Here is a 20,086-nt window from a genome sequence, read left to right on the forward strand (position 1 = left end):
ACATAAATCCTCCTCATGGAAAGCCGGGGAGTCAGAAAGCATGCCAGACTCCTTGCCATGTGGTTCCCAGGTAAGTATATGGGAGAGAACCCTGGAGCTTTCCCTTTAGAAGTGGATTGGATAGTGGCAATCTGCAGGGCCTTATGTAGAAAGAGAGAGGGTCCCACTCCCATAGGAAAAATGAAAGCTAAGTGTACCTGCATTCATGCCTTCTCCACAAGTCTACACAATGGAAAGGACTGTGACAGGGCTGACTGCGGCAAGCATTGGAATGACAGCCAATGGCGACGCCTTGCTGCTTCAGAATGAAGCTGAACTCTGTGCTTTTGTCATCCCCAAGAAGAGGCTGACCATTCAGCTGGACATCACGCATGCAACCTACATGAGCAGAAAAGCACAAAGACAGAAACATACAGTGTTCCTCACAAACTCTCTCAATGCCCACTGCATTGCCAAGTTCTTTAAACATCTTTGAGGACTTTTATCATTATCAAAATGATCACTGTTTGCATGCAAAATAGTCTGATCACAGGATAAGAGTTAAGTAACGCAAACACTATTTTACTAGTGGTCAAGATTCCTTCTGACATGTGCACCTGTGTTCTTGCTGGCTGGCCCTGCACAGCATTATAGCAGTCCTGCAGCAGAGCTCAACGGAGTTGAAGCTGTGAAGCAGGTGGTTTGATTGGGGCTCTCCTCACCCACCCTGCTGCAGGCTGAGTAAGGGGCATGAGGGGAACCCAGATGCAAGGGACTGCTTTCTGCTTTGCCCAAAACTTGACAGACAGAGCTCCACCTCCGTCCAGCCCAGCCATGAGGATAGGGGTAGTGAAGTTCTGTGCAGAACCTCCCACCCTGCAGTAAATATTCTAATATGGATCCTCCCCTCCCCTCTGGCGTGGGGGGAAAGAGGTTGGGACAATCTCAGTGTTGTTCTCCTCCCTGCAGCCCACAGAGCAGGGATTGGAACGCCACTAATTCTTGCTTTATTCTGCCAACGTCTACAGTGGGAAATATCAAAAATCCAATTTACCTCAGTACTAGGGCATTATTTGGCAAACTGAGGGCAAGGCAGTAATTCTGAATTTCCAGCCAGAGGCCAGATCCTGCATTCCAAGGCCACTCCAACCTTCGGTAGATATGTCTCTGTGGGGCCTGGAGTCTCATTATTCCCTAACATGCCATTTCTGTGGTTCATGTGTCACCTACCTTGGAAATCACTCTCTGAGTGGTTAGGAAGGTGGTTTCCTAGCACAATGCTTGCCAAATCCATTTCGAACCATCTGTTCGCACCCATAAAGGAGGTCACTTCGCGATCCCCTCCGCCATTATTAACACGCAAGGTAAACTCATTGTTATAGCGCTCCATAGCCAGCAGAACCCACTGGCCATTGTCTATGCGTAATGTGCTCAGTCTCAGACGCTGCTCTTTGTCCCCCAAATTGAAATTAACACCAAAATGTCCATCAACCACCTACAGGAACACAGGGGAAGAGACCTTTAATACTGTTCACACTTATACCAAAAATACATGTCCAAACATCAGAATATAAGCCACAAATTCTAATAAGTGGGAAGTGTTCCCTGTATGGCCAAGCAGCACTGCACTAGCTGCATTTATTTCTAAGGAAAGACAGAACTTCCATGAATGAGAATCGTTACCCAAAGGGGCAAAGCCCTGCCCTTACTCCTTTGAGGAACAGGCACCTTTAAATATTCAGAAGATGCTTCTTTTAGATCATCGTGCAGTGGCACAAGTTAACACCACTGACAGAACAGCATTTGGATTGTTTACCTCCAATCTGATGTATCTACTCCCATCTGCTGATGCCATGCTGAGAAGGGTGCTGAAGGAAACACGGGTGCGTACCATGAGCTGGACCTGGGTAATGTGGGCACTAAGAAAACTTTTCAGTTCATAATGAATCCAACTGTCCCTTCCAAAGGCCCAATCCAGAAGAACTAAACATAACACATGGAAAATATAAATGTAACATCTTAATATTTGGCACTCACACAGACCTTAACTTTTGTACACACACAGAGCTCTGAAGAGATAAACTAACCCTCAACATAAGGATTTTAGTTCAAAAGAAACTCTGGCCAAGGTGCTTGGGGTGCTGTGGAACACAAAGCTACACAGCTACACAGCCTCTGGCCTCTGTCTCAAAAGTTAGAGCAGATACAAATAGCAAGTACAGGAATACAGGCACTGGAGAGGGTATTATAGCACACAAACAGCCAAAAAAGTGATCTGAAAAAAAAACAATTTTGAAACTTAAAAGCATCAGTGGGGTTTTTATTTTGTTTTAAAGCATGGAGAGAGACAAGGGCGGTCATCAGGGAGACGAGTTTCATGTTGCAAAACTTGCCACAGTGAAGGCCCAAGTAGTGGGTGAGGTGGGAGGCAATGGTAGAATCCCTAATATATGGGTTTATCACAGCGCAGAACCAAGGCAAGGCATAGGGAGGTGGTATCACATACAGCCAGGATTTACATCTTTAAAAAGGTTATTAAAAACTAATCTGGCACCTTTTAGCCAGCCACTGTTCTCACAGCAGTGGAAGGTCCCCCCAAAAGGTATATTGTGTCAGAATGGCTACTTTCTATTATATTCTTGGGTAGCTTTGTGATAATGGATTATTGCTGTTTGTGTTCTGGCACATCTGTGAAGGAATGTCTGTGAATCAATGTGGCTGCACTTGCGAGCTGCTAGACCATATTTCTCTAGTTTGTCTATGAGAATGTCAATGTGGGACTGTGTCAAAAGCCTTACTGAAAAGATATATCACTTCTACTCCTTCCCCTCATCTACTAGGCCAGTAACTGCGCCAAAGAATGGAATTAAGTTTATTTGTCATAATTTGTTCTTAGATAATAGCCAATATGAATTTATCACCACCTTATTATCTTCTAGGTGCTTACAAATGGATTGTTTAATAATTTGTTCCAGTATCTTTCCGGGTATCGAAGTTGGACTGACTGGTCTATAATTCCCCAGGTCCTCTTTGTTTCCCATTTTAAAGATAGGTACTATATTTGCTGTATGAATGGGGAATGCTGGAATAGGTGGAGGGAGGATTGGGAGATACAGAGAACCCCTACTGGGGGGATAGGGTTGGCGGACTGTGGTATGGGGATAAAGGGGAAAATACAGCCCATGGCATTTTGGGGCAAATGGGGAATCCTGATCTGGGGCACACAGTGCCGATGCCATGGATGTCTGAAGGGGAATGGGAATCAGGGTGCACACAGAGTCACTGTTATGGGAGAAGAATGGGGGGAACTGGTACAAGAAGAGGGGGAGATAGGAGGCAGACAGATGCCTGGCAGGAAAGAGATTGTGGGGATTGCAGGGAATCGCTGAACTAGAAGAGGATGGAAGGGTGGCACACAGAGAGCTTGGGTGGGGGCGGGGGGAAATGGAGGAATGCAAGGAGCCCCTGGTGTGTGCAATAAGCTTGTCCTACACAAGCTATTAAGGGTGCGACCCCCATTATATAATTCACGTGGACCTAGTAGAGAGAGCACAGCACAATTACTCACCCTACAGTAGCTGTGGTTTTCCAAAATGTGCTGCCAACAGCAATTCGACTCAGTGTGTGCTCCCCAAGGTCATCAGATCAGATTCTTTTGAATAGCATTATGTGTTGGGGCTGCACAGGTGGCCCCAGCCATCTTGTCCCTTCCCACAGCTGAGTGCACAGGGGACAGTGGCTGAAATCCACGCTCAGTTCGTTTACCAATGAGAACCCCATAAGAACAGAGCTCTGATTAGCAACCCAGTGGGAGTGTGGGTCGTGGCACCTGTGTGGACAACATCCTGAAGAACCACAGTTATTGGAGAGCAGTGACCATTCTTTCTTCAAGTGATTGTCCACATAGATTCCATTCTTGGTAACTAACTTGGACTTTCCCCAGATCACATGGGAAGTCTGGCAGCGCAAGGAGATTGAACCTGTGTCTCCGAGATAGCAACTTAACCCCTGTGTCATCCTTCCTCTTGCCTATAGCCACCAAGGATGCTGAAAAGTGCAGTATTAGTTGCACTTGTTTTAGAACAAGAATCAGACACTTGAAACAAATGGGGGCATGAGCCACAGAGAAACCGCAAATCCTCTCATCTCTCATTATGTTGCTCACACAATGAAACCACAAAAGAGGTAAATAAAGTCCTGCGAAGACCCTCATTGTGACACTTCCTTTGTGCAACAAGTGAACATAAGTACTTCAATATCTGCAAGTTCAAACCTTTCACAGAGCAAGGCATTGCATTACTTAGCTACTGGCTCCAACCAACTACTATCAAATTAAACAAATTCTATTCCATGGTATATCTGCTGCCTATTCCCAAAGATTCCCATGATTCATTTCTCCCCAAGACTAACTGTACCTTTGTCACATTTTGATCCAGCGTATCCAGGGTAACAGCCACAATTAAAAGAGCCCCATTCACCAATGCACTTGCCATGAATACCACAGGAGAGGGCCCCAGCTCTCTGACACATTTCATCAGTCATAGTACAGCCTGGCGCACTGTTTAAGGACTCTGCAGGATGCTCCAAGTCATAGACCTAGAAAAGGAGGGGGGGGGGAACACCTTAGGCAGCTGCAGTTAAAAATATTGCCCCAAAGAATGATTTCCTGACATTCTTACCTTGCTGTCAACGATGACATTCCGTATACAGCCAACAAACCCTTTGAAGTGCTTTTGTGAATTACGGTATGGCAAGGCCTTCTTAACTCCACCCAGCTGTAAGGGTTGGTGAACGTTGAGGAACCTGCCAGCATTCGGGGAGGAGAGGAAAAAAGGAAAGAATTAGTAGCAGTCAACCTAGATTAACAGTAATTTGGTGTTTTTCCTTTTCTTTCTTGGTTCTTTTGTGGTTGTGTTACCTGTTTTGTTTTTACCTCTCATTTCCTGGAGTCTCTTCTGAAACTTTGCAGGCAGACGGATCCATCTGGGAGATTTCCTTAAGGATGCCATTGTCATCTTTAACTGAAACATTTACGCAGTGGTCAAGGATCAGCTGCACTTTCTAGAGTGGAAAATGCATTACATTAAAGATCAAATTGTTTTTTAATTGCAGATTTTACATCACCTATGCAACAGGCCAGTGCCATTAACTACAAGTTAAAATGCAGGAAAATTGTATTAACATAATGAGTTTTTACCTGCAGAGCTCAGAGGTAGGTAATTATACATTAGGATTCCTATTCTATAGATGAAAAACCAGACACAGAAGTTTTGATTCTCCCCTGGCTGTGCCCAAACAGAGCTGTGGGTACAGTGAAAAGCAGAGGCTGATCAAGACTCCAGGAGTTTCAGCCAACTGGTCACTGGTCCCTCCCCCACACTCTCCACCTCCCTCTCCCCTTCTCAGGTTCCAGCACAGACAGCAGTGAAGTCACCTCCACCTGTTTCAGATCAGCAGAGATTACCCTTGCACAGAAGAAATTCTGTACAATCTCCAGTCTCTTTAGCTTCACTTTACTCCGTGTAAGTGGCATAATTGAAATTGGTGGACCAGAGTCCAGCCCAGAGCAATGAAGGAATTTGCTGCAGGTCACTCCAGCAAGTCAGGAATGGAATATGACTAATCTGATTACCCCAGCCCAGGGCCACCCAGAGGATTCAGGGGGCCTGGGGCAAAGCAATTTCGGGGGCCCCTTTCATTAAAAAAAAGTTGCAATACTATAGAATACTATATTCTCGTGGGGGCCCTTGTGGGGCCCGGGGCCTGGGGCAAATTGCCCCACCTGCCCCCCCCCGGGCGGCCCTGCCCCAGCCCTGTGGTATAATCACTAGACAATGCTGCCTCCCTGACAAAGAGGATGGGAGACAAATCTGAAAGTCTGTAATGCCTGCTGAAACTGATGCCATGGCCACTGGAGGTGGGGTAGGGGACATAGAAATATCTAGCCAGACACTATACTAAAAGCAGCAATCTTATCTTCAAATAATATCCAGATAGATGAACCAAAGGTTTTACAGGATTGTTTTTATACTTGCCTTTCCATCACTTATAATTTTTATATTATGCCAGCGGCGATTTGCAACATTAACTTTCTGAGACAACTGCAGGAAGAGTACCCCAGAGCCATGACTCAGAGTCAGTGATGGGACACTGTCAGAGAGCTCTGGAAAAGAAACAGTTATTGAATAAGCCTTTTCCTGTCCAAAAATCAACCACATAAATATTAAAATCCACATGAACTAAAAACTACCAACTCAATTTCGGTTTAAGGAGTTTTTTAGTGTGTGAATGAGATGCAGATTAGCGCTGTCCCAGATATCCTGAGTCTTTTTAAACTGCATTTTTTTAATAGTATTAAAACCACTTAGCCTGCAGGGAAGGAATAACAGTACATAGAATGAACTTGAAGTGCTGGTAAGTTGTTCTGAACGCTCCTCATTTGCCAAGAAATTTTTTTAATGTTTTTTTTTTTCCTTTAAGAGACAAAGAAAGTACAAGACTGTAAATAAAAACCTGAGTTGTACACGCATGCATGCATGAACTCACGCAGAAAATGAATCTGTTAAAGTTTTTAACCTAAAGCAATGAAGTCTTCCACTTCTCCAGGATGACTGCGTGCTACTGGTCCATTGTACAACAGAAGGCCATCAGCCACTTCAGTAATAAACTCCAACGAGATACGGCTCTCAAAGCAAGGCTTGATGGGAGGGAACCAGGCATAACCATGCCCTCTGAAGGTACGTTTTGTTTGCTGGCAGTCAGGCCCATCAAAAGTTGCAGAGCATTTACAGCTATAAGAGTAAAGAAAAACTTTAATCTGTTTTTTCTCCAAACTGAAAACTCAGAATATAACCCTTAAGGAAATGATCCTTAATATACAGCACAAACCATGCTAACTCACACTAATGAGTGGGAGACACACTGCAGATCACCACATGGAGAACAAACAAGTGAATAATCACAATCAAAGCTTATGCATCAAACTGTATTAGTTCATTTATTTTTACAAGCAGTTTAGTTTTAGGTAATAATGTGCAGTATGTACATAAAGGACTTTTTGTGAAAAAATAGTTAAGCCACTGTAATATATAAGTTTCAGAGTGGTAGCCATGTTAGTGTGTATCAGCAAAAAGAACGAGGAGTGCTTGTGGCACCTTAGAAACTAACAAATTTATTTGTGCATAAACTTTCGTGGGCTAAAACCCACTTCATCCGATGAAGTACTCCTCGTAATATATAATATTACGCAATACTCCTCGCAATACCCTTCTGCTATTAACTCTTTAATGTCACGCAGAGGGAGAGAGAGGATTTCTTGCTAGTTATCAGATTTGTGGATTATTGTGTATATATTAGTATAGTACCTCAAATGTGCTGGATGCTATACACACAGGATGAGAATCCCTTCTCTCAAGAGCTTACAATCTAAACAGGCAAAACAGATGAATGAAGCAGGGAAAGGGATACAACTTACAAGCCACTAGGGTGATGGCAGGCTCACTGTTTTGAAATATTTAATTATATCTGTTTTATTTATGTTACAAAAACATAGATCTGAGAAGCTTTTTTTCATGGAGGCTCAAGAGATTTCAATGGGAATAAGGAATGATAGAAATACAGATTGTGGGAAGGATTGTTAATGGGAAAGAAGGATAATGGAAGAGAGGAAGTTTGGGCACCAGTTGTACTATTCAGTTCCTATACAGTACAGTACCTGAAGAGACGGGGGGAGGGGGAGGACGCAAAGGGCAAATCCCTACAAATGTCTACAAAGGAAATGGGTGGGGGGGATCTATCCATAGGCCAAGTCTCTGAAGTGGGTGAATGATAATGGCAGGAGGCTGTGAAAAGACTATGTTCCTCTGTAGCAGGAGGAACCATGTTTAATACATTTGAGCAGCATATTGGAATTGGATGTGGGCTTTACCATGGACAGGGTCTCTGCAGGTTCAGTTAAATACCTTGATTTGCACTGTCACCTCCTGCAACAACTATTGGGCAGTTGCTACTGCCTTTCCACTGCAAAGATAGTTAAGTGTAAGTGAGGGGTGATGTAAATCTACACACACACTTCGGGATCAAGGTATGTGTGTGTGGATTATTCGTTCCTCACTTCCATGTTTGACAATATGCTGGGTATTAAAGATTAGTCATTAAAAAAAAAAAAAAACATGGAAAGCGAGGAGTTTGTGCCTGTGGGAAGAGTTTGTGAGTGACATGCTGTGTTACTGGTTGAAGTGACTGACTAATAAAATGCATTTAGATTGCACAAACATGAGCTTCTCATACTTCCAAGTTAAGGGAGACCAGTGCAACTTGCATGCTTTCTGCCTTTTGAGGATTATGATGATTGTAAGTAGCCATCAGCAAGGTGAGAAATCTGTTTGCAAGAACAAAATTAAGTATATCCAGCCAGATCTGTCTTTTGAGAAGTGATGAATGTTGATTTGTTTCTCTGAGCCCCTTTCTCACCCATTTTAAGTTAGAAGAAGTTCTGAGCAGCATGAAAAGTTTTACTAACCTGTAGCCCAAGTCAGTGTCTATACACGTGCCACCATTGAGACATGGGTTTGTCAGGTATGAGGAGCAGAAGAGATGCTGGCTTTCTCTAGCTGCACAGGTGCACTGGGCACTATTCAGGACCGTCACAGATGCCAGTGAGACACTTCCAGCAGTAGTTATTGTGGGGACATGACTATAATTGTACTTGCTGACACATCCAGTGCTATGAGTGCAGTTTGCAGTCACACACTCATCTATGCCAATCTGGGTGATGCTTATATCCAAGATGATTTCCAGCTGGAGAAGAAAGTTAGTTTTATTAATCTGCCTTTTCCTATGGGAAGAAGTTTAATGCTGAAGACAGTGTGAGAATCACAGCCCTGAGAAACCAAAATCTTATTTATCCACAGAAGAGGTGGAGCCTGAGCCTTAGCAGTGTGAGTGTCCCTGCCAGTGCGCCATTAACCTGCCTACAGACCCCACCACTAGCCATGAAAGGGTAGCTCCATCGTAGTATCCATTCAGTCCTCTGGCTCCGTACTGGGACTGTTTTAACTTGAACTGATTGAGAATTTATTAACTAATTTGTGAAGAATTTCACTTTTTTTTTTTGAGCTGAATAATTTTATTTCAGCTCTTATAACAAAAGATCCCAAATACTTTCTCTCTCTCTCTGCGATCTGGACACTTAATCTCAGTCTGATTTTAGAGAGCAAATAGTTGTAAATGGCAACAACAGTAAATAGCCATGATCCTGATGGCAAGAGGATCCAGTCCATGTGGCATCGCCAAAGCGCATTCTCCCAACACAGCAAGTCACTTAGCTGCTTATTAGATTTTATTTGCAGGAGTGATTTGGTGTGTTTAATTTTCAGCTCACATTTTTCTCTGACGGGAAAAGGTTATTTTATCACTCTGCTTACTTACTGTAGAAAGATGGACCTTTTGACTGAGCAATTTTGTGAGTTCTAGTTACTGAACATTTCAATACATGGGCCGAGGAAATAAAGCAAAACATCAAGAACCATGGGCACAAAAAACCCAACCATATGCATCACTTATGGAGGATTTCATAGTCTCTGTAGAAGATACGTAGATACGTGTTCTGAAACACATACTCCTAAAGGAAATAGAGTATTCCAAGGGCAAAATATTCACATTTGGGTGCCTAAAGTTATGCAACTAAATGAGTGGCTTGACATTCCGAAACACTGAACACCCTCAGCTCCCATCAAAATCTTCAACTCTGAAAATTAGGTCATAGTATTTGGATGCCTAAATATGGATTATGGGTCTGAACTTTAAGCACCTAGATCTGAAACTTTTGGCCAAACTAAAAGAAATTTTTTGCTCAGTACAGTCAAATATTGCAATATACAATCTTTCTCTCTCTCAAAAAATCAATGATTCTGTGCAAACATTTTCACTAGATTATAGATGCAAGATTTTAATTAACTCAATGAGTTGAAAGTCACATACCCGTGCTTTGGACACTGCCACGTTGCCGTTAAGTTTTTCTGCTTTATAATATGGTGGTCCAGAAACTGTAAACCAAACATCAACCCCTCGGGTTTGACCTGGGACATTCAAGACACTGAAAATGTGGACATTTTCGAGTTGAGCTGGTATGATTTCTGAAAGTAGTTTCTTCATTTGGTTGTATTTACTTTCTCTCTCAGAAGACTGAGATATAAAATCCTCTGCAGTGATATCTGTAACAAACAATTTAAAAAACAATATACTCATCTTTCAGATTGAGGAGAATCATATGACGTTCAATTATAATGGGAGCAGTAGAGACCAAAATAGTTAAGTCTGCATATCTGATTCCATTCTCGTGGCACAGAGAGACTTTTCACCTTTGGGCTCTGAAATTTTTCATACTGGTTTTTGCTCAATGGTTTGCACTGCGGAGCTTATTTATTCAGTCATTACATTTATTTTATTTCTCTTTAAATCAGGAATATCTTTAGAAGGATTTTTTTTTTTACTAGAGTTGTTCAAACAAATTCTATTTGAAATATAAATACATGGTTGCATTGTCAGTGTGGAACTCAAGGATCTTATCTTTGTTTTACCCTAGAATGCAGCATTTACTGCAGTGTCTTCTGACCCCCCCACCATGTATCAGGGGAAAAAGAAAACAAAGCAGAGCACGTGTGTACATTTTTCAGATCTCTACTTAGAGGAATATTAAGCATATCCAACACAGATATCTAATAATTAAGCAGACACTAATAAGAGTTCAAAGTTACACAGCACTAACATAAAGGGGGCAGATTTCAGAGCTGAAATACTGCAGACACAAAAATACATTATTTTACCGTTTATTCGTATAGACCCAGCATTACGGATGGCATCATCTTTGATTTCCTTCACAACCACCTTTACTGTTGAGATCACATCTGGCCAGATTCCATCAGTAACTTTCACTCTTACATTGTAAATTCCTGTTGGGGTACCTTCTTTAATACTCAGCAAACCTGAGTTATCATTGAGGATAAAGTACCTGCAACAGAAATTATGTGAAAGGAAAAGACAAAGAATAAAGTTCTATTCAATCAGGTCAAGACCAGATTTTGTGGAGAATTCCCCTAGTGTAAAGCTGACAGGCATAACAGATCTACCCCCTCACCTCAGGTGAAAGGACAGCGAGGAGCCAGGGTGTTACACTTATCCTCCATTGGTGTAAGGCCCCTAGAAACCCCAAAACTGTGGCATAAACTAAAGCAGGACTCCAAGTTGCTCGAACTCTGTCTGGGGCTGGGTGGCACAGAGTTGGGGAGACATCTCCTTTCCAGTGCTTCTAAACAGAGCTCAGACGCTGTGCAGAATTGAGCCCTTAGTGTGTACACAAGGCCATAGTCAAAGATCTGCATATTCTATAGCAAAGTAGACCTAAATTCTATAGCAAGATGCCTGGATTCGGCAGCAGCTTCATTAAAATAAAGCAAAAATTATACTACCTCCTAGCTGCTCGCAGACTACCACCCTCAGGCTGTGGTGCACACTCTCAAATAACTATGAAGTACCATGGCCTGCCTCTGTTTACCTTTCCCAGTGGATCAAAGATCTTGTCTGCACTGAGTACTTTGCACTATGTCATTAGACTGATGTAACCATATGAATGCAAACCCCTAGTATAGATGCACTGGTATAAATAAAGTGACTTGCAGTGGTGCAGCTCCCCTGTGCCAAAACAGTCAAGTTGCACTGTTCAAGTCACCTCTGTTCTGCACTGGTGCAAACCCCATCAATCTAGCTACACAGGTGCAAAAGCTCCCAGTGTAGACAGGACCTCAAAAACTAAGTGGGGGCACCAAAACACGACTTCTCCAGGGGTGGAGCAGGGTGTTAGGGAACTGTATTTATGCTGTGGACCAATGACACTGGCATTGGATAAGACTGTACACAGGGACTATGGGATAGCATTCCAACTCGTTAGTCAGGCGTCTGTGCGTAGTACTGGGCTCTTGACAGAGTGGGATCCCAAGCTGTCACAAAGGCCAAAGATATTCACTGCTAGTGAAATGTTCCGATCTAGCAGCTGTACCCCACTTCTGGCAATATTCAATTACCCCTGAAATTATTACACTTCCCCCTTTCCCCCTCACCAAAATCCCATGCTGCAGCCACAATCCTTCTGAAAAAGGATGAAGGAATCCCAACTCGCCTCTGAATATACCAATGCAACTCCTTAATTGGCTAGTGAGGCTTCTGGTTGCCTGTGGAGTGATTAAAGGCACTCTGCTTGTCAGGGGATGCGCATTTCATCTCAGAAATTGCTGGCCTAGGCAGCAACTGACTTGGGAGCAAACTGGAGCTGCTCATATGACTGCGTATAATGTGGCTTTCTGTGTAGGAAAGGGGTTTGGAGACTGTGTGCACACAAATTAGAGTGCACACAATACACTCTGGCATGTGAGTTCTCAGAGAAAGTTTAAATATTTTCTTTCTTTTTTTTGAAAATTTATCATCCATTTTGTCAGTTCATTATTTTCTTTTTAAAATACCTTGATGCTTTTCCTTCAAACTGATAGGTCTTGTGATCCCAGTCATCGTTGTCTGGTGCGTGAACTTGGCCCAGTACAGTTGTTGGTAAGATACCTATCATAATTAAACATATGAATGACATAACTAAAAAATATCTGACATTTATACACACGTATATAAACAAATATGCGATTATAATTTCGCTGGCTTTCCTTAACTCTAAAATCTCTGTCAGTACTTGGGATGGAATTAAAGGCAGCTCGGTAATGATTTGTGAATACTGTATGTTGGCCTGGTTATTGGGGTGTTTTCTATATGAGGATATTGGTTTAACTCAGGCTGTCCAGAAAAACAGGCAGGAAAGAAAAGAAGGGCTCAGGATAAGCCACCTCTGAACTTTGATGACTCTGCCTGTCTCCAGCCAGCCAGCCTGCAAAATTGGTTTGGATCTGAGCAGGAAAAGGCCAGTGAACAAAGAAATTTAAAAGAACTCTGGCTGGATTAAAAAGGATACTCAAGAATGGGGCATTAATTGAGACAGAAACCCGGTGAAGAAGTTAGGCCTGCCTAGGTTACCATCAGGGGATGGTAAGACAGAAGGAAATGTAGAATGTTTTAAAAATCTTGTTTCTCTTAAAGTGTTACTACTGCTAATACTTGTGCTTGAAGAAGGCCGTTCTGTCACTGATACCAGGGGAAGAACCACAGGTGTCTGAACTCAGTGGGCTTGGGGGATAAGAATGGGGAATACACAGGGTACTATACCCCAGCCTCAGAGAGGGAGCACTGTAAAATTGAGTCCTGAGGTAAGTAAAGACCCAGAGCCCGACACCTGAGGTGGTGCACTCAGAGAAACCAGAAAGGAGCCAGAGGTGCAGCTAGCCCTGTAACTGTAACAGTAGTTATTTCATAAATATATTTTGCAATAGCCATTATATAGGACATATTAGAATATACTGATGTTAAATCCCTGCAGTACCTGAACACAACATGAAATATAACATGAAATACAAAGCCTTCCTTACTTTATCGTGTGTCACAACCTCAATGTATGTATGTCTTTTTTATTTAAATAGACTGAAGACAAAAAAGCCTCTCATTTAAGTTCACAGGAGTTGATAAAACAGACCAATTCATCTTATGAAGTACAGCCAAGTGGTATCCAAAATTCACTGTAACTAAGTTTGAGAAATCCAATATTCCATCATTGCAGTCCAAGAACAAACCCTTGAGGACTGCCAGCAATGACCAAGGCCTTTTGTGCAATTAGCAACCACATAAAAATTTCACTCAGTACATCAAACTAAACCTTAAAACAAGCACACATCAAGTATAATAGCTGTCCAATACACTGGTGCGGTCTATATATAAACATCTTATAACATATCATCATGTCAGCTCTACTACAGTATATGTAGGAAGTAGAGCTGTCAAGTGATTAAAAAAGTTAATCACGATTAATCGCACTGTTAAACAATAATAGAATACCATTTATTTAAATATTTTTGGATGTTTTCTACATTTTCAAATATATTGTATTGTGTTGTAATTGAAATCAAAGTGTACAGTGCTCACTTTATACTTATTTTTTATTACAAGTGTTTGCACTGTAAAAAGACAAAAAAATAGTATTTTTCAATTCACACAATACAAGTGCTGTAGTGCAATCTCTTTATCATGAAAGTTGAACTTACAAATATAGAATTATGTCCAAAAATACTGCATTTAAAAATAAAACAATATAAAATTTTAGAGCTTGCAAGTTCACGCAGTCCTACTTGTTCAGCCAATCGCTCAAACAAGTTTGTTTACATTTGCAGGAGATAATGCTGCCCACTTCTTGTTTACAATGTAACCTGAAAGTGAGAACAGGTATTCTCCTGACACTGTTGTAGCCTGCGTCACAAGATATTTACGTGCCAGATGCACATGCCTCAACTACCATTCCAGGGGACGTGTGTCCATGCTGATGACAGGTTCTGCTTGAAAACCATCTAAAGCAGTGCGGACTGACACATGTTCATTTTCATTATCTGAGTCAGATGCCACCAGCAGAAGATGGATTTTCTTTTTTGGTGGTTCGGGTTCTGTAGTTTCCGCATTGGAGTGTTGCTCTTTTAAGACTTCTGAAAGCAACATTTTTACAGTGCAAATATTTGTAATCAAAATATACACTTTGATTTCAGTTACAACAGAGAATACAAGATATATATGAAAATATAGAAAAACATCCAAAATATTTAATACATTTTAATTGGTAGTCTCTTGTTTAACAGTGCAATTAAAACTGCATTTGTGATTAATTTTTTTTTTGAGTTAATCGTGTGTGTTAACTGCGATTAATTGACAGCGCTACTAGGAAGTGAAATTCCTCCTGATAAGAAACACTAGTTAGAGGGAATGCCATGTTACCAGAAGCATAAGATGGGATCTGGGGAGGAGGAGAAGTGGTTTGACACCACAAGATGCAAGCCCCACAGTTACAACATAACTTATTTATATTGTTTACTCTCCTTTGGGGCTTATGTAAGGACGCTGGGGACTGCAAGAGATCATCAGGGATTGGGGAGCTGAGGGTCAGGGAAGGTGCCCTGCCTCATGATGGCTGCAATGAGCAAGGAAGGTCACAAAAAGCAGCAGCCATAGAAGATTTTTCCATTTCTATTTTTGGGCAGTTCAAGGCTTGCATTAACTTTTCAGAGGGTACAGATGGTTCATATTCGGGTTCACATTTAAAACATTAACTAGACAACATGCCAGATTAGTTTAACCTCAAATTTCAAGTAATCTCTCAGGGTATTCAGACTTGAATCCAGATCACAGCCCTTGACAACATTATTAAATGAACAACATCAGTATAAAATAAGTCTAGCTATTTTGTAATTAAAGGGAAACAAAATAGTATCTGAAAACCATTTACTTAAGTTTTATAGAAGTGTACATAAGATAGAAGCCAATTACCCTCCTTCAGCCCCAAATTCAATCTCCTCCACACACCCATTGACTCCATCCCCCGGGACCAGACCTTACACACCAAGTTTCAGTTCTAATCAACCTTTTGGCAGAGCTGCATTCCCCACCAAAATACCAATGCATCATGGAAAGCAACTCTTGAGGAATGGGACACATCTCTCCGAATTGCACTCCTGCTGCTCAGGGTCTGAGAATAGCCCAGTGAAATAAGCTCCAAATCAATTACCATCATAGCAGTAGATGAGGCATTCCATGTAGCCAGCAGAATGAGGATGATCATTTCGGTCCCCAATATTAACAGTTAACGTGTTGGTTGAGCTCATAGGAGGAATCCCGCTGTCAGTAATCAGAATTGGCAGGTAAAACACCTTGTGCACTTCTCTGTCAAAGGTATGCAGCGCAGTGAGCAGTGCACTTCCATTGTTGAAATCCTGCAAGTTAAAGTAAGTTACGCTGCCAAAATTGCTGAGTAAGTGAAAGGAGAAAGGCCCTCCATTAGCAGCAGTGTCTCTGTCTCTAGCATATAACAAAGTAGAAGTCTCGTTCATTTGCACAATTTGTGGCGAAGCAGTGTTTTCCCAGACGACTGGGTTATACTGAGCCTCAAACTCTGGCCCATTGTCATTCACATCCTGCAGAGTCACAAGAACAGTGGCACTGCCAGTCAGCCGAGGTTGTCCCATATCAGTGGCAATGACCACAAGGTGGTGCTGTGTCACAGCCTCATGATCCAGCAATCCTGCAACTACAACCCAACCATCATTACCCACAGAGAACTGTCCACTTGGGTCAGACCTGTTTATCAGGCGATACAAAAACCTTCCATTCAGCCCCGAATCTAAATCAACAGCAGAAACCTGTACAACTTTAGTGCCAAGAGGCACATCTTCAGCCAGAGCCATCACTTCATAGAATGGGGGATAAAACACAGGGGCATGGTCATTGGAATCCTCCACATAGACAACACAGTGAGCAATGCTGAAGAAATCAGTGTCTTCAGCTTTCACGGTCAGGTTAAACACCCTCTCATGAGGTTTCTCAAAGTCTAGGTGTTTCCGCAACCGAATAGCCCCACGTTTGTTAATTTTATCTGTCTCTATGGAGAATTTACGATCATCATTCCCATCAAGGATGCTGAAGGTCACCACAGCATTTTCTCCTTCATCTCTGTCCGTAGCAGATACCATTGTGATCTCAGTGTTGATACTTGCATTTTCAGAGACAAAAGCCGTATACATCTTCCGTGTAAAGACTGGAGCGTGGTCATTTATATCAGACACCAAAATGGTGGCGGTGCCTGTCCCAGTGAGTCCACCTCCATCCCTTCCTTCAACCACCACCAGATACTTATCTTCCTTCTCCCGGTCCAAGGATCCAAGCACAGTACTGATGGTGCCCGTAACTGGGTTGATTGAAAACAAGTTGAGGTTGATTTCATTTTGGACATTTTGAATAATTCTATAAGTTAATACTGCATTCTTCCCAGCTTTAGGGTCATCGAGGTCTATGGCATTCATTTCCATTACAGTGGTGTCTGCTGGGGAATCTTCAGGAACCTGCCCCATAAAGCAGCCTTCTGACATGCAAAGGAAAAGAGGTGGGTTGTCATTCACATCTCTGACCTCTATGATTACATCTGCAAAGCCAGTTAGTCCCTCTCCATTTTCATCTGTAGCAAGGACAAGAAAGCGCCATATGGATCGCTTTTCACGGTCTAGCTTTTTGGTTGCATAGATCTCTCCTGTGTACTCGTTGATGCAGAACTCACTATTGACCCCGTGTCCATGTAAAGAGTAGCAAAGGGCACTCTGGTCAGCTTCTTGATCAGGGTCAGTTGCAGAAACCTGGAACAAACCACAGGAGGGGTGAGAGAGCAAACTGGAAATTCATTGTACTTCTACTGCAAGCTGCAGTACTGCGGAGGCCTACTAAAGAACGTGCCCCTATATGTTAACGGTTAAGGATAAGCATCAGTTGGCTTGAGTCATTTGGATCTTTCTGCAAAGGTTATAGCTGGACTGGAGAAATAAGCTGATTGTGTTTAGGGAGACTAATGCATTCTGCGTGCTAGTGTATTTGGGAAGAGGGGGGAAATATGCAGAAAAAGCTAGGTGGAAGTAATAGTAAATCAACTGAACAAGTATTTGCAGTGAGATCCAGTGGAAGTTGAACTAGAGGAGCAAATAGAAATTGGTTCATAGGAGGGGTTAGAAACTGGACAGGGTTTGGGTCATGTCTTCCTTATACTCCTCTGATGGGGAAATCACCACCTATATTCCTTAGCACTTCCATAGTGTCTTCCTACCCAGAGATCTCAAAGAAGCTTACAAATATTGATGAACACCCCAGTAAAGTAGGTATGTATCCCCATTTTACAGCTATGGAAATGATGTCAGCGACATGAGTAAGTGATTTTCCCAAGGTCACAAAGGAAGCCTGTGACAGTTGAGAAGAGAAAGCTGATCTTCTGACTTTCGGTCCCATGTCTCAACCACAAGTCTATCTTCCCTTTGCACTTTTCTTACCAGGGGTCAGTAGGTTTGTTTACATTTATACTGGCCAGTAACTTAATTTATTATCCAATTCCAGCCACCACATATTTTTGTTTAATCAATTCTATAAAAAAAGAGTGTAGATAGCTGGAAAACATGGAAGACAGAAAGATACCAGAATCTTACAAATTCCAGGTGTCTTCTGATGAGATCTGGCTCTCAGTAACTGATTTAACTATGCACGGTCAAGCTGAATAAAAAATTAATTTACTCTAAAAAAACCCCACCTCTCTGCTTCATGCAAACTGATTTACCTTTAGAACTAGAACAGGCAGATCTGTAAGTTCCTCCAAGACACTGTCATGGTACTCATTGTTAGTGAACACTGGAGCTTCATCATTCTTATTGATTACATTGATGGCAATGAGTGTGTGATTCTCCCACTTCCCATCAGAGGCTACAAGACGGAGTTCATAATGCTGCTCTTGTTCATAGTCCAGACACTGAGTAATGAAGATGGTTCCCACTTCGGGTTCAACATCAAAAGCTCCTTTCGCATTTCCTGATGTAATCTGATACCTCAATTTGGCATTTGCACCTGTATGAAACAGCAAATGTTTACTTACTGCTAGTATTGAATTCCTATTCCATACTTCTCAAAGCACTCAGTAAAGCCGCAGCAAACATTTATTAATGGGATGCGTAATTTGATTTGGACACAGTAGGCCAAAATTTTCAAGAGACAAGCACTTGTATTATGCCTTAACAAAAAAGTAACTGTAGTCAGAAACATGTATGTGAAAGTGCGAGTAAGACAGAGAAACAAATAACTGCAGAGTTCTGTGTTTGTAAGCACAGGTATATGTACAAGCATAGTTTGCAAGTAGAAGTTAGGCAACTCTTTTGTTCCATTTTGTTGATTAATTTTAGCCCTACACGTCTAATGTGTATTAATTTCCTGATACTGCAAAGAATGTAGTGTTATTAAAGACTAGAAGCTATTTTTGTGGAATAGTTTTTTCCCCCTGATGTTAAAGCCAAACATCTGTTGTTGCTACACTCTCATTTTTATTTTTATCACCAGGTGGTGCTAAAATATCAAAAGCAAGGTTTCAAAAGACCATTTGTTTTCAAAATATATTCCATCTATATGATCCTAGTTATTTTCTTTTGTATTCTTCAAAATGTTTGGAAACATGGGAAAGTGATAAGCTATTGTTCTTTGAAAAGGAAAAAAGGAAGAAACATGACAAGATGCTAGATACACTGAAGCTGTTTTGATTGTTAGAATCAAGTTCACTCCACTTAGCACAGGGGCAAAGAATCATTTTCCATACAGAACATATAAGCTCTTAATCGAGGGGGGGGAGGGAAACCTTTTCAACCTTTTAATTTATTCGGAAATGTCTTACCCATATATTACTGAAGTGACCTGAGCAGCAATTGATAGGAGTCAACAACAACAAACTCCAAAAACCCACAACCCTGCTGTATGTATTTCAGATGTTTGAACATGAAAGAGTTAGGCCCCAGTTGTAACCCACCTATCAAAGTGACTAACAAGTTGTTTTTTTGAAAATTCTCAACTCCAGCAGTATGCTCCAAGTTCTCTCCTTTCTCCTCCACCAACCAGACTAAGAGGGGCATTTAGCACATCACCGCTGAATAGAAGAATTGTGAGGATTTAAATGTTTGTTGTTCTAAAATAAAAGGATCACTAGCATATTGTTCTTCTACAAAGTGGAAACTTGAGTAGATTACTAAGAGTTCTTGACACATTTAAGCCAGAGAGATTCTTCTCCTCTCCAAACTATTGAAATCCATTTAAAGTTTCTCCTTAATACAATCAATCACCAGATTAAAACAGAAAATCATTAGCTCACAAGAGAAACCATTATTATGGTGGACGCTGCATTACTCAAAAGCACTGAAAAATATAGGAGAAGTCTGTTTACACACCTTCATCTTCATCATTTGCTGTTGCTGTCACAACAGCACATCCAACTTCCTTGTCCTCCTCTATACTGATTTCATATACTGGGTGAGGGAAAGCTGGAGCATTGTCATTGACATCACTGACAAAAATCTTCACATATGCTGTATCTGAAAAGGAGACATAAAATGGAAATTTAGATTACAGAGACCAG

The 20,086-nt window shown here is 41.7% G+C and overlaps 1 protein-coding gene across 1 annotated transcript in view; it reads right to left on the minus strand.

Annotated features, from left to right (window-relative positions):
- LOC128831157 (neural-cadherin-like) overlaps window positions 1–20,086 on the minus strand; it is a 54,887-nt gene that overhangs the window by 8,388 nt on the left and 26,413 nt on the right. Inside the window, exons 15-29 of the mRNA XM_054017348.1 lie at window positions 19,899–20,042; window positions 18,254–18,537; window positions 15,674–17,291; window positions 12,495–12,588; window positions 10,806–10,990; window positions 9,961–10,193; window positions 8,501–8,778; window positions 6,556–6,770; window positions 6,011–6,142; window positions 4,913–5,036; window positions 4,659–4,782; window positions 4,395–4,575; window positions 1,796–1,962; window positions 1,210–1,474; window positions 198–378 (exon numbers count right to left, since the gene is read on the minus strand). Coding sequence (XP_053873323.1) covers window positions 198–378; window positions 1,210–1,474; window positions 1,796–1,962; window positions 4,395–4,575; window positions 4,659–4,782; window positions 4,913–5,036; window positions 6,011–6,142; window positions 6,556–6,770; window positions 8,501–8,778; window positions 9,961–10,193; window positions 10,806–10,990; window positions 12,495–12,588; window positions 15,674–17,291; window positions 18,254–18,537; window positions 19,899–20,042 — 4,225 coding nt within the window. The remainder of the gene's footprint in view (window positions 1–197; window positions 379–1,209; window positions 1,475–1,795; window positions 1,963–4,394; window positions 4,576–4,658; window positions 4,783–4,912; window positions 5,037–6,010; window positions 6,143–6,555; window positions 6,771–8,500; window positions 8,779–9,960; window positions 10,194–10,805; window positions 10,991–12,494; window positions 12,589–15,673; window positions 17,292–18,253; window positions 18,538–19,898; window positions 20,043–20,086) is intronic.

Source organism: Malaclemys terrapin, chromosome 2 (genome assembly GCF_027887155.1).
Source record: "Malaclemys terrapin pileata isolate rMalTer1 chromosome 2, rMalTer1.hap1, whole genome shotgun sequence".
Lineage (NCBI taxonomy): Eukaryota > Metazoa > Chordata > Testudines > Emydidae > Malaclemys > Malaclemys terrapin.